The sequence below is a fragment of the Erythrolamprus reginae genome, chromosome 2 (genome assembly GCF_031021105.1).
Source record: "Erythrolamprus reginae isolate rEryReg1 chromosome 2, rEryReg1.hap1, whole genome shotgun sequence".
In the NCBI taxonomy this organism is placed as follows: domain Eukaryota; kingdom Metazoa; phylum Chordata; class Lepidosauria; order Squamata; family Dipsadidae; genus Erythrolamprus; species Erythrolamprus reginae.
In genome coordinates, this window is record NC_091951.1 from 194,145,517 (window position 1) to 194,159,822 (window position 14,306).

The 14,306-nt window shown below is 47.8% G+C and overlaps 1 protein-coding gene across 1 annotated transcript in view; it reads right to left on the bottom strand.

The window, feature by feature from the left end:
- ITGA5 (integrin subunit alpha 5) overlaps nt 1-13,553 on the bottom strand; it is a 121,524-nt gene extending 107,971 nt beyond the window's left edge. Inside the window, exon 1 of the mRNA XM_070740995.1 lies at nt 13,200-13,553. Within this exon, the coding sequence (XP_070597096.1) occupies nt 13,200-13,411 (212 nt within the window). The 5' untranslated portion in view covers nt 13,412-13,553. The remainder of the gene's footprint in view (nt 1-13,199) is intronic.
- Nucleotides 13,554-14,306: the final 753 nt, after the last annotated feature.

Genomic DNA, 14,306 nt, shown 5'->3' on the forward strand with positions numbered 1-14,306 from the left:
TATATGCAATAGCAATCAGACACATGTGCACAAATTCATACATGAATGGCTTGTAGTGAACCTAGATGGCTTGTATATTGATTCTGAACACAAATACCAGTTCTGTGGTCTGGTTCAGGTTATAATAGGGTTGATATTCCTGGAGGCATCTGTAATATGGTAAATGATTTAGCTTTACTAGATAAATGGTCAAAGCAATGGAAACTGCAGTTTAATGTTTCCAAATGTAAAATAATGCACTTGGGGAAAAGGAATCCTCAATCTGAGTATTGTGTTGGCAGTTCTGTGTTAGCAAAAACTTCAGAAGAAAAGGATTTAGGGGTAGTGATTTCTGACAGTCTCAAAATGGGTGAGCAGTGTGGTCGGGCGGTAGGAAAAGCTGCATAGCTAGAGGTATAACAAGCAGGAAGAAGGAGATTGTGATCCCGCTATATAGAGCGCTAGTGAGACCACATTTGGAATACTGTGTTCAGTTCTGGAGACCTCACCTACAAAAAGATATTGACAAAATTGAACGGGTCCAAAGATGGGCTACAAGAATGGTGGAAGGTTTTTAATAGGAAAGTGAACACAAGAACAAGGGGACACAATCTGAAGTTAGTTGGGGGAAAGATCAAAAGCAACATGAGAAAATATTATTTTACTGAAAGAGTAGTAGAACCTTGGAACAAACTTCCAGCAGACGTGGTTGGTAAATCCACAGTAACTGAATTTAAACATGCCTGGGATAAACATAGATCCACCCTAAGATAAAATACAAAAAATAGTATAAGGGCAGATTAGATGGACCATGAGGTCTTTTTCTGCCGTCAGACTTCTATGTTTCTATGTTTCTATCATACTGTATTACAATTCATTCACACAAAATTCAAATTACTCCTCCATTCTTCCAGTGGGACAACCCATGCAATCAACGCAGCAGGACTACTTTACCCTTGTTTCCCTCAAACTAATTAACTAGTGATTAGCTTCAGAAAAAATCAAAGAGTTCTAAATTCTGATGTAAAATGCTTAAACTGGGTGCAACTCTTGAGTTTGCAATCCAAGGTGCAACATACAGACCATGCCATGGTCAGACACTTGCCCATGCACATCACAATGTGTGACATGCTGTTTTGTCTTTCCTGGCTACCATCCCCTTTTCTATACAATGAGCTAATTAACAGCTCTTGATTCTATCTACTAGGTAGTTGAGACTCATATAATTTGAATCCATTCCATTCTCTCTCCCACCCCCACCCCAATACAAAGCTAATCATTACCAGCATCCCATCTCGGATCTAGCAATAAACTGGGGAGGGAATAGAGACATTTCACCTTTGCAAAAGCAATCCACAGAAAAGCCAGAAACAATTTCCACCAGGAAACAGAAAATGTTGTGTCATGCAAGAACTGTAATTCTTGAACCAGTTCTAGCCCTACCACTGTATTATGTTGTTAAGAGGAGGCTAAATGCATATGGAGAGTATTTCTGAAGCACATGTTGGTTACATCTTTAGAACTCCACTGGATCAGATTGAAGTTCCAACTGGCCCTTTGTTTTTTTAAAAAAATATTGGTTAACTAGATGCCTTTGGACTCTTACAAACAGAACAGAATTCTTTATTGGCTAAGTGTGATTGGACACACAAGGAATTTGTCTTGGTGCATATGCTCTCAGTGTGCATAAAAGAAAATATACATTTGTCAAGAATCATGTGGTACAACACTTAGCAATTGTCATAGGGGTCAAATAAGCAATGAAGAAACAATCAATATTAATAAAAATCTTAGGCTGCAAGCAATAAGTTACAGTCATACAGTCCTAAGTGGGAGGAAAAGGATGATAGGAATGATGCACCTTAGTTTTAGGGGAGGAAAAAAAAAGGGGGGGATCTGCTGCCCAAGTATTCATCTGGCTAGCATTCTTAGTCTGGTTAGCTTCAGCACATAATTTTATCCCTAGTTGGGGCTTAAAATACCTTATTTGGAGAGAGTAACAATGAAAGAGCCTGCAAGCTGGGAAGACCATTAGCACCTCGTTAGGGATGGAAAGAAACTTACTGTATTTGGAGCAAGTAGAACAATGCAAAATAAAAATCTGCAAAGACTTAGAGCTGGGAAGATTTTATTTGGAGAGAGTAACAATGAAAAAGCCTGCATGGTGAGAACCGGGAAGATTGTTAGCACCTTGTTAGGGCTGGGAAAAAAGCTTCGACAAAAGCTACATTCAGAGTATAAGACTCACCCAAATTTTCAGTCTGTTTTAGAGAGGAGAAAGGTGCATCTTATACTCCAAAAATATGGTATTTGTAGCAGAGTTAAAATACGTTTAATATCTTCAGGCTGGGTCTCAGGAGAAGGGCAGCATAGAAAATAGATAGATAGATAGATAGATAGATAGATAGATAGATAGATAGATAGATAGATAGATAGATAGACAGACAGACAGACGGACAGACAGACCAGCAAACCCTCTAACACTAAATGGGGACATGTCTATATTCTGGCACATGCTGCTTGGGGCGCACCTCTTGCTATTCCTAGAAGGCCACCCGTTCATGCAGTTTCCTATTGTCTGGGCTACGGGCAATCAGCTGGGCTGCCAAAAATAGATCATGGCTATTTCACTAATAATAACAGCAGCAAAAAAAACATACCAATACTGAGATGGGGATGGGGCAGCTATGTTAAGCTTGGGCTGAGGGAGCGCTCTCTCCTCTCCCCACGTCCCTGCTAAGAATGGCTGGCTTTTTTTGCAGGGGGAAATCAGCAATTTTCCACCAGAGACACAGGCAAGGTAAGGTTGGATAGTAGCAGTATCAGGTTCCTACTCGGTACGGGCCACACTGCGCACCGGTAGAGAAAATGGAATTGTGTGCGCAGCTCTGCATGTGTGTGTCCCAGTGAGGTTTTGCTTCTGTGCATGTACAGGAAGCAAAATCTAGCGAGGGGATGCGCACACAAGAGCTCGGCTTTTTTTTTTGCTTCTGCGCATGTGCGGAAGCAAAACAAAATGGCTGAAATCTCTTGTGCGTGCACATCCTCTCGTGAGATTTTGCTTCCTGTACATGTGCAAAAGCAAAATCTCACTGGGACGTGCGCGCATACACGCTGGCGACCTGAAGCTGTGCGTACATCGCAGCGGTAGCGGGAGTAAGTAGCAACCCCTGCCTGGACAGTAGGTACCGTAAGTGCTCTCTTTCTATAATCATCACAAAGTGGTAGGCAAGAAGGAGGACTAACCTCCCATCCTTCTTTCTGGGAAATTGTCTTTGGATTCCGAGGCTTCAAACAGGGATTGTTCTAAACTCTGTAGGGCAGTGATGGTGAACCTTTTTACCCTCGGGTGCCGAAAGAGCGTGGGTGCATGTTATCGCGCATGCACAAGTGCCTACACACATAATTCAATGACTGGGTAGGGCAAAAATAGCTTCGCCCTGGAGGCTCTCTGGAGGCTAGAAAAGGTCTGTTTCCCAACTTCTGGTGGGCCCAGTAGGCTTATGTTTCACCCTTCCCAGGCTCCAAAGGTATCCCTGGAGCCCAGGGGAGGGTAAAAATGCCCTCCCCCACCCCCTGAAAGTTCTCTGGAAACCAAAAACGCCCTCCCAGAGCCTCTGTGCGAGGCCAAAAATCAGCTGGCTGGCACACACATGCACATTGGAGGTGAGCTAGGGCAATGGCTCGTGTGCCAGCAGATATGGCTCCGTGTGCCACCTGTGGCCCCTGTGCCATAGGTTTGCCATCACTGCTGTAGGATTTTCTTCACAACTCCACAGAAGGTGTTGCTAGCTGCACTACTACCGTGTTTCCCCGATAGTAAGACCCCCCCGATTGTAAGACATATGGGGGGTTTCAGGGGGGTTGGCTAATATAAGCCATACCCCGAAAGTAAGACATATGTCTTACTTTCGGGGAAACACGGTACTAAAAGCGAGGGAGGCATCGGAGCAGTTCGTGGCGCTGGCGAGGGAGCTTCGCGCCCAGGAGAGTCTCCCAAACCCGGCGCGGATAAGGACTCCTCGGCCGGCGGAGGAAGCACGGCGGCGGCAGCAGGCTCCGGAGAAGAAAGAAGCGGCGGATAGCTGGCGAGGCGCCGGCTAGAGGGCTGGACCCCGCCGCTTTGCCGCCGCTCTCGCCGCCGGCTTTGCTCTCCCCGCCGCGCCTGGGGCTGCCTGCCTGCTGCCGTAGCCGGGCTGGGCGCGGGGCATCCTCGGCGTTGGGCAGCAGCGGGAGGAGCCGCAGCCTCCGGAGCCGGCCAGCCGGGTGCCCCCAGGACGCGCATCACGGACTGGCCCCACCGCGGCGCAGGAGGGATGGAGGCCGGGCCCGATGGGCAGCCGCGCCTGCCGTGCAACGCCGCCTAACGCCGCCCGCCCGGAGGAGAAGAGGCCTCGCCCGGGCCGAAGCCCGAAGACGAGCCGCAGCCTCCGGAGTCGGCCAGCCGGGCGCCCCCAGGACGCGCATCGCGGACCGGCCCCACCGCGGCGCAGGAGGGATGTAGGCCGGGCCCAACGGGCAGCCGCGCCTGCCGCGCAACGCCGCCTAACGCCGCCCGCCCGGAGGAGAAGAGGCCTCGCCCGGGCCGAAGCCTGAAAACGAGCCGGCCCCGGTGCCTGGGACAATATAAGACATACCCCCAAAGTAAGACACAGTGGAGCTTTTGGGGGTAAAAAGATAGTAAGACACTGCCTTACTATCGGGGAAACACGGTATGCTAGTAGACATAGGGCGGGTTCCACTTACGTTCCCTACCGGTTTGCAAATGTGGTGGAAATAACCCTCTGCGCATGCGCAGAAGCCTTTGAGCATGCACAGAGACCTTCTTTGCAAGCCACGGCGACAGAGGACAGGTTCGCGAGCATGGACTCCCAGTCATTGCTGCCAGTTTGGCAAGCAGCAGCAAATTTCCGCTACCGGTTCTGAAGAACTGGTCCGAACTGGCAGCAACCCACCACTGTAGTAGACTTAAGCACTGCTTCTGTTTATTTGGCTGCAGTTTGCAGTTTGATTGTGGAAGTCATTCTTTTTTTAACTTCATACAATTTCTCCCCTTCCCTCTCCCTACCCGGCCGCAAAGCTTAATAGACCATTCCTATTTTACAATGAATCTGATTGTCCTTGGTGCTAAAATAGCTACCACATTCAGTTGCATTTAACTGTTCAAATAGGCAGAACTGGAAAAGAAGGGAAGCAACAAATTGGATCTGTCTGTCCTCAGATGCATATGGTATTTGCACGCCTGTCCATCCAGATTTGCACGTATCCACACTGATACACACACACACACACACACACACACACAGAGAGAGAGAGAGGGACTTAAGTATGAGAACAAGAGTTTGAGGAATTTCAATACTTAAGGTTTTGGGTTTTTTTAAATGCATTTGCATTGCCTTCTCAAGAGACCAAAAAAACAGAGGCTGTGATTCACCAGGCAAAGGAACCATAAAACAGACATTTAATGCCTAAGGATCTAGCTTGAGGAGCCTGGCAGGAAGTTCCCGCCAGGGCAGCCTCTAGCAAACCCACCTCCTGGCCCTTCCTGCAATAAAAAGGCAAATACTGTTGCTTCCTGGCCTGGAAGAAGCTTTCCTCCACAGCCCATAAAAATGTCACTTTTGCAAGAGCTACTGCGTGCTACATTTTGCAACCGATGGGCCTGTTTGGGGGACAAGGACATATTTGGCGCATATAAGTTGTTCGTCATAATAACTATTGTTGAAAGAAGGCTCACAGGCGGGTCCTCCCCTTAAAAGCCCAAGTTTGGTCTTTCGAATCTCAGGTTGGGAGGAAAAAGACCACCGCTTTTGATCTTGACAAACAAGAAGACTATATTGAGCAAGGCAAAACAACTTGGTTTCCGGCATTGAACCAGTGGGGCGTTGAATGCTATCAGATCAACGGAAACCCTTCTGAATCTCTGATTAATTAAACGAGGAAGTGAAAAGGTTTTGCCAGGCAAAGAGGGCAGAGATTCCAAAACCAGCACCCTAAGAAAAGCCCGGAAGATCAAGTATTTGGAGCAGCTGGCAAATCTTGCTTGGGCTCAAAAGCTAAGCAGATTTACTGTAGACATGGTTTGTATTTGAAGGAAGACTAAAAGGAACCGCATCAGAGGTGGGATTAAGCAGGTTCTGATCAGTTCTGGAGAACCAGTAGTGGAAATTTTGAGTAGTTCAGGCAACCGGCAAATACCACCTCTGGCTGGCCCCGCCCCCTTCTATTCTCTGCCTCCCGAATCCCAGCTAATTGGGAGGAAATGGGGATTTTGCAGTAACCTTCCCCTGGAATGGGGAAGGCATTGGGATTTTACAGTATCCTTCCATTGCCACGCCCATCAAGCCTCATCCACAGAACTGGTAGTAAAAAAAAATTGAATCCCACCACTGAGTTACCCCTTGCTACATTTAGAAGCTAAGAAACATTTCAGAAGAAAACAATGTCAAAGTACTTCCATAGGGCAGTGTTTTTCAACCAGTGTGCCGCGGCACACTAGTGTGCCGTGAGACATGGTCAGGTGTGCCGCGAAGCTCAGAGAGAGAAAGCAAGAGAGAAAGAAAGAGAGAGAGATAAAGAAAGCAAGAGAGAGAAAGAGAACAAGAGAGAGAAAGCAAGAGAGAGAGAGAAAGAAAGCGAGAGAGAGAAAGAGTGAGAGAGAAAGAACAAGAGAGAGAGAAAGCAAGAGAGAGAAAGAAAGCAAGAGAGAAAGAGAGAAAGAACAAGAGAGAGAGAAAGCAAGAGAGAGAAAGAGAACAAGAGAAAGAAAGCAAGAGAGAAAGAGGGAGGGAAGGAGAGAGAGAGAAAGACATAGAGGGAGGTACGGAGGGAGAAAGAGAGCAAAAAAGAGGAAGGAAGAGAAACAAAGAGGGATGGAGAGAGAAAGAAGGGAAAGAGGGGAGAGAAATAGAGCGAAAGGAAGAGAAAGAGAATTTTTTTGTCCAAAGTTTTTTTAGCCCCCACCCTCCCCCCGCTCAATGTGCCCCAGAGTTTCGTAAATGTAAAAAATGTGCCGCGGCTCAAAAAAGGTTGAAAATCACTGCCATAGGGCAATCCAGACAATTACAATGGACCTGTTGGGAGAGGTCCAAAGACAAGATTGGCAGAAGAGAAAACTGACCCAATATCAAGTAGAGAACTTCAGGAGCCTTCCCTGTCAATATTCTAATTATTAGCGAATACTCAAACTATTCACTAAGGTTGCATTACTATTGCTATTAGTCTTCTCTTCATTTCTATCACCCATCTCCTCCCACTTATGACTATATGGCTGTAACTTGTTGCTTGTATCCTTACGATTTATATTAATATTGTTTCCCGATTGTTTATTTGTAACCTATGACAATCATTAAGTGTTGTGCCTCATGGTTCTTGATGAATGTATCTTTTATTTACACTGGCAGCATATGAATCTATGACAAATTCCTTGTGTGTCCAATCACACTTGGCCAATAAAGAATTCTATTTTATTCTATTCTAACCTGGTTTGGGAATTCATAGGAACTGCACTTCAACATATCAGGATAACTCCAGCTTTGGGAAGAAAGACTGTTTCTCTGCAGGAAAAAAAAGATGCAGTTTGCTAGGGCTTAAAATATGGGCAGATGCTTCCAGCAATGGAAAAACTACCAACACTCCACTCTTTTGTTTGCCAGTCTAATCAGAACAAATCACGTATACAACAATTGGCCGTAACTTCAGCTGAGTTGTGGAAATGCCAGCACCATAATTATTAAAGGCGGCTTCGAAGTAGCAGAAGCAACCCCTAGACAAAATCCTTTATATGTGGAAAATATGCTATGATCCACAGAGCCCCGTTGGGAGTATGTTTCTCTGCACCAATCCTATGCTACACGCCCATGCACGGGTGTGACTCTGCAGTGTGCGAGCACACACACATAGGCGCCAAACACTGGGGATGATCCATGTCTTGGTTTATGTCCTGTGCAAATGTTTCCAGCTTAGGAAGTTGTATTGCATCTGAGCCAGTTCTGCTGGCAAAGCTCCCATAGAAAAATCTTCCCATCAGACCTCAGGGCATTGACCTCAAAATATCCCGCTAATGATCTGGAAGTGCCTGCAACAGGCCACACAGATACAGGCTTAATGCTGTTTGGAGCACCACGTACTGCAGTCGAGTTCTTTTAACCAGAGGAGTCTGGCTAGAAGCTCCGAGGAACTGTACAATGGGGGGGGGGTTGCTGTCCGGACCGGAGGGGGGGGAACAGTGGGGTAGCAAAAATGGAGTTCCATCCCAGAGCACCCAATTTGCAATGAAAGATGTTGAAAGAAAATGCAGGGCGTCTTGCACAAGCCATGCCCACAGTGTGGTAGTAAAAACTTTGGTTTGTGTACAACGTGGCCCAGCTTGATAAAGGAATTGTAGCTTGGAGAAAGGATAATGTCTGAAGGATGGCAAGCAAGGACTGGATCAGGTCCGGGGCATAAGACCAAAAGAGGGCAGGTTGCCCAGCATGATCAGGTTCTTTCTGATCAGGCAAGGAGAGAAAGGAGTGCAGCCAGCAAGCAAGCCAGCCATTGGCTTCTTGGAACCTCGTTGCAGACATGACTCAATGCTTTTCCTGTGGCAATATCAATAGCAATAGCATTTAGATTTATACACAGTGCTTTACAGCCCTCTCTAAGTGGTTTGCAGAATCAGCCTATTGCCCCAACAATCTGGGTCCTCATTTTACCCCCCTCGCAAGGATGGAAGGCTGAGTCAACCTTGAGCTGTTGGTGAGATTTGAACTGCTGAACTACAGCTAGCAGTTAGCTGAAGTGGCCTGCCGTGCTGCACTCTAACCACTGTGCTACCCTGGCTGTTACCATTCTAACCATTGTGACACTCCCGGCACACTGGGGAGATGCACAAAAGAAATATTTCAGATGAAATATTTGGACATCTGTCCCTCAGCTGCATACAAGAAAGAATCAACATCTTTGGGACAACTGGAGTTAGCCAAGGAAGTGATGAGCACAGATGGATTTTCCCCGCCCTGAATTAGTTTCTTCTTTCTTAGGACAGACTGTGAGAAAGACATCAGCCACTCCCATCTCCCCAAAGAAAGCAAATCAGAGGGAGGAGGAGATTGCGTATATACAGCACCAATGTCAGCATCCTGTCGACATCTGCTCCTCTCCACTCCCTTGGCTTTTGCTTCTTGAGCAGCAGCAGCCTTTAGCATCATTCAGAGCACAGTGGTAGATCAGACCTATTTACCCTACTGTGCCTTCAGACAATGCTACTATTGCATGTACGAATGTCTGCCTGCTGACCAAAAGGGGTTGTTCATCACAGGGACTCCCTCAAAGTTTTTAGGATTGATGTTTTATTTACTTACTTACTTACTTACTTACTTACTTACTTACTTACTTACTTACTTACTTACTTACTTACTTACTTACTTATTGGATGGATGGATGGATGGATGGATGGATTTGTATGCCGCCCATCTCCGAGGACTCAGGGCTGCTCACAACATATCAAAAAACCTAACAATACATCTGGATCCAATTAATCTAATTTTTAAAAAACCCTAAAAGTTCTAATATAATTAAAAACATCCATTATCATTCACTCCATGAAACACACTAGAATACTTGCTGGTCAGGGAGGAAGATCTAATGGCCCCACGCCTGGCGACATAGATAAGCCTTTAAACTTTTTCGGAAGGCGAGGAGGGTGGGGGCAGTATGAATCTCCGGAGGGAGCTGATTCCAGAGGGCCGGGCCCCCCACAGAGAAGGCTCTTCCCCTAGGTCCCGACAACTAACATTGACTGGGTGATGGGACCCTGAGGAGGCCAACTCTGTGGGACCTGACCAGACGCTGGGATTCGTGCAGCAGAAGGCAGTCTCGGAGGTAATCTGGTCCAATGCCATGTAGGGCTTTGTAGCTTTTCTTCTTAGAATTTTAAATGTTAGATTTCTTCTACATTTGTATTCGTTTGTTGTGAGCCACCCTGAGTCTCAGGAGAAGGGCACCATAGATATATAATAAATAAATAAGGTGGAAAAACCCACAGCATTGAGCAAACCATGATGAATAGAAGGAATCGTTGAGGATTAATCTAAATCAGTGATGTGCGATAGTGCGTGTGCCCACACCCATAATGCAATGCCCACCCCTACACACATATGAAAAACTCCCCCATGCTGCACACAATTCTCCCATGCTACCACCCCCCCCCCCCTTTATGCACAAAGGCCTCACTGAAGCTCCTAGACTTACGGTTGGCCCATTGGGCCATTTTTCGTGAGCCCCATGTTTCAGGAAAGCCCCCTGAAGCCTGAGGATGGTGCAAAATGGCCCAAGGGGCCAACAGGAAATCGTTTCCGAACTTCTGGTTGGCCCATTGGGATGTTTTTCACTGTCCCCAGGCTTCAGGGGGTTTTCCCGAAGCCTGGGGAAAGCAAAAATGGCAGAAAGGGCTGAAAATCAGCTGGCCGGTGTGTGCTGGAGCTGACATAGGGCAATGCTTCTCATGCCCTCAGATATTGGCTCCGCATGCCATAGGTTTGCCATCACTGCTCTACATCTCCTGGAACAGCCTTCCCAGCTACCCATCACATTGCATAGACCAGTGTTTCCCAACCTTGGCAACTTGAAGACATTTGGACTTCAACTCCCAGAATTCCCCAGCCAGCAAATGCTGGCTGGGGAATTCTGGGAGTTGAAGTCCAGATATCTCCAAGTTGCCACGGTTGGGAAACACTGTCATAGACAAAACGTCTGTGCTTTTTCCACTCCTCACTTCATTCCGTATAGTCTGAGGTGAGGATTTGTGACTGCTTCTCCCAGCTCTTCCTAACCACACTGTCTGATTTCCAAGCTGTGCTGTCTCATTGAAACGATAGGCATAATGGCCATATTAAGCAGGGTGTGACTTGAAGATAATCACTGCAAGATTAGTTATGGCTTTTAAAAAAAAAATCAATGCTCAAAACCCATTCTTTTCTTCACAAGACCCATTCTTTCTCCCCCTTCCCCACACACTATTCTGGAATGTTTAAAGGGAACTCAAGAGTGTTTAAAAAAAAAAAAAATCTTTCACCACAGCCACGCTTTGCAATATGTCTCTTTGTCAGCAGAGGCACAGAGGCTGCCAGTCCGTTGATTAGCGTAAGTGCTTAGCTTGCACCTCCAGAAGTTTCGTTCCTTTTATGTCTGTGTTATTTAATATGCCTTAATAAATTAAGAAACTCTTGCCTGCCAGCAATTATGCATAAGCCTCTTGGAGAGTGTTAAATCCAGAAGTTAAATCTATTTAATCTCTTCCCTGTGATATTACGGTGGGGAGTGGTCTTTGTGCGCACCCTTAAGCCCACTCATCATCAATCACCCAACCCATTTGCCTGGTATCAGCCTTTTAATCTGGAAATGGGTGAGAATCTGGGCATAAATCCACAGTAACTGAATTTAAACGTGACTGGGATAAACATATATCCATCCTAAGATAAAGTACAAGAAATAGTATAAAGTACAAGAAATAGTATAAGATGGACCATGAGGTCTTTTTCTGCCGTCAATCTTCTATGTTTCTATCATACACACATTTGTCTCCAGGTCCCTCCCTTCGCTGGCAGATACCAGCTGACTTTCATAAGCTTTCTCCGGTCAATGTGTAAGAAAAAACCACGTGCAAAGGCAGAACTAGCCATCCAGGACTGGGCAGATTTCCTCAGCATCTTTTCTTTTCCTTGAAAACCACCCCAAAATGGAGGTGGGAAGCCCACAGTCAATCCCTCAAGAAGATGCCACCAGCATCCCAGCTGAAGAGAAAGCAGATTTCAGCTTTGCTAGCTTAGTATACTGCTCAAAAAATTAAAGGGAACCCTCAAATAACACATCCTAGATCTGAATGAATGAAACATTCTCATTGAATACTTTGTTCTGTACAAAGTTGAATAGGCTGGCAACTGCATGTGAAATTGATTGTCAATCCATGTTGCTTCCTAAGTGGGCAGTTTGATTTCACAGAAGTTTGATTTACTTGGAGTTATATTGTGTTGTTTAAGTGTTCCCTTTATTTTATTTTTTGAGCAGTGTACAAAGAAATGGAGAGAAGTTGGATGTTCACCAGTTCAGGATGAGGCTTTCTTGTTCAACACACCCCAAGGAGACGGAGAGAGGAGAGGCTGGAATAGGACCCTCCCCACACACCCCACCTCATCTCATCTGCAGCCGGATTCCCCCCCCCCTTGTGCCGTATGTGAGGAGGGGGAAGCTTCCGGCTGGCTATTTGCTAAATCCTTTGGCCAAACACACACCTGGTGGAGTGGGAGGTCAAAGCTCCCACCTTTTCTTTCACCGAGCTAAACAGCAACTTTTTTAATTTTATTTTTACAAACCTGCCCCCACGAAGGGCGCGGGCTCTCTCCCCGGACTCCGGGCTCTCCCCGCCCCCCTAAAAGTCCATTCCTCTTCTTTCTCTCTCTTCCCCCCCTCAGGATACCCCACCCCTGGAAACAAGAGCGGAGGGGCTTGAGCTCCGGTTACAGGAAACGCTCGGTTCCGAGCCTGTTGGGGGCGAGAAAGGAACGGAGGGGGGAGGGAAAGGTGGGGAGGGGGAGGGAAAACGTGTGGACACGCACGGAAAAAAACCCCGCCAGGTTTTCCCCTGAGGTAAAAGTTGGACCGTGGCTCGCGCCCGCGCGTGCGCGCTCCCCCCCTTGGAAAAAAAAAGTGGGCCGGCGCTCCCGCTAAGGGGAGGGGGGACGTACTGGGTGGAGGAGAGACCCCACTAACGGGAGCGGGTTGGGAAGGAAGCGCGCAACAGGCAGGGACGGTGGGTCTGCAATCACTTAGCGGGGCTGAGCGAAGGAGGGAGCGGGCGCCAGGCCAGGCCGAGCGGGAGAAGGCGGAGGGGGGGGGGCGTGATTTGGAAGGGGAGAACAGCGTCGCTCGCCGCCAATTCAAAGCTAAAGGCAATTGCATTGCCCCCTCCCGGGGCTAAACTGCCCCCCGAGTGTTACCGACATCTTTCAACCGAACTTGCCACCGTATGCAAACCCCCCCACCCCTCTCCACTACAACTTTCCACTCAGGATCCCCGAATTACTGGAGTGGGGTGTGTGTGTGTAGGAGAGCTCGAAGCTGAGGGGATTCCGACGACCCAGCCGGGCTCCCCGACTTCCTCGCAGGAGCGCGAAAAGCTTCCCCCGCACACACACGCAAACTCCCCCTTTAGGACCGCGCCGTCTTTCAACCGGACCCACCTCTGTTCTCCCGGGAGGTAAAAGTCCACTGAGAAGCCGAACGAGCTGCCTGGGGGGCCGACCAAAACCGTCGGCGCCTCGGAGTCCAGGTTGAAACCCCAAGCGCAGAGCCCGCTGAAAAGGAAGAGCAGAGCCCGGCGAAGCATGGCTGGGCTCTGGGGAAGAAGGAACGGGCGTCCGGATGCACGGGAGGCCGCGGGGTCCCAAACCATCGTTTAAAGCCGGGTTCCTCCGAGAGCGCTCGCTCCGAAATCTTGCCTCTCCGAGCCGCTCGGAACGTGAGTGCCGCGGAGACTCCCTGCCTTTCACTCTCTCTCTCTCTCTCTTCCTCCCCGGGAATGACTCACAAAAGGAGGAGTTTTCTCGCCCTCCCCCTCGACGGTACGCGCACGGGGGGGGGGGGGGGGCAGGATGGATCTCATTAAACTGCCAGCGCTGGGAATTTTTTTGGAGAGGAGCCAAGAACGGTCGTGATGAAGATTTCGATATGGGAGGGAGGTGGAGGAGATGATGATGATGAGGGTGGGGTGTGTGTGTGTATGGGGAGGTGTTTGTTGAAAGCGAAGCGAACGAATTTTCCCAAAAAGAAATGTTTTTTGAACTGCTCCGTCTTCGAGACTCCTCGCGTCGAACTTGTCGTTATTCGGCTTGTGTGCGCTGGGGGTGGTGTCAATTGGAGTTTTCCTTCCTGCGAGGGAAACGAGCGCTCCGCGGTGCCGAAAGGTGAAGGTTTTGTTTGTGATTGTTTGTCCCGTGTTACCATAAAAACGAAATTATGCTCAGTAGGAGGAGAGGGAGGAAGAGGAGAAGGAGAAGGTGGAGGAGGAGGAGGAGGAGGAGGAGGAGGAGAAGAAGAAGAAGAAGAAGAAGAAGAAGAAGAAGAAGAAGAAGAAGAAGAAGAAGAAGAAGAAGAAGAAGGAGGAGGACAACGATGACGATGACAACAACAACAACAACACAGTACACACCCAGTTTATGGGGCTTTCCTCTCTCTCCTCCCTCCATCCTACCACAAATGGGACTATATGAAGCATCTGAAACAGGGGACCAGAAATCCAGCTTGGTTGCTGTACATGGGTGAGGTTCCAATACAGGTAGAGCTCGACT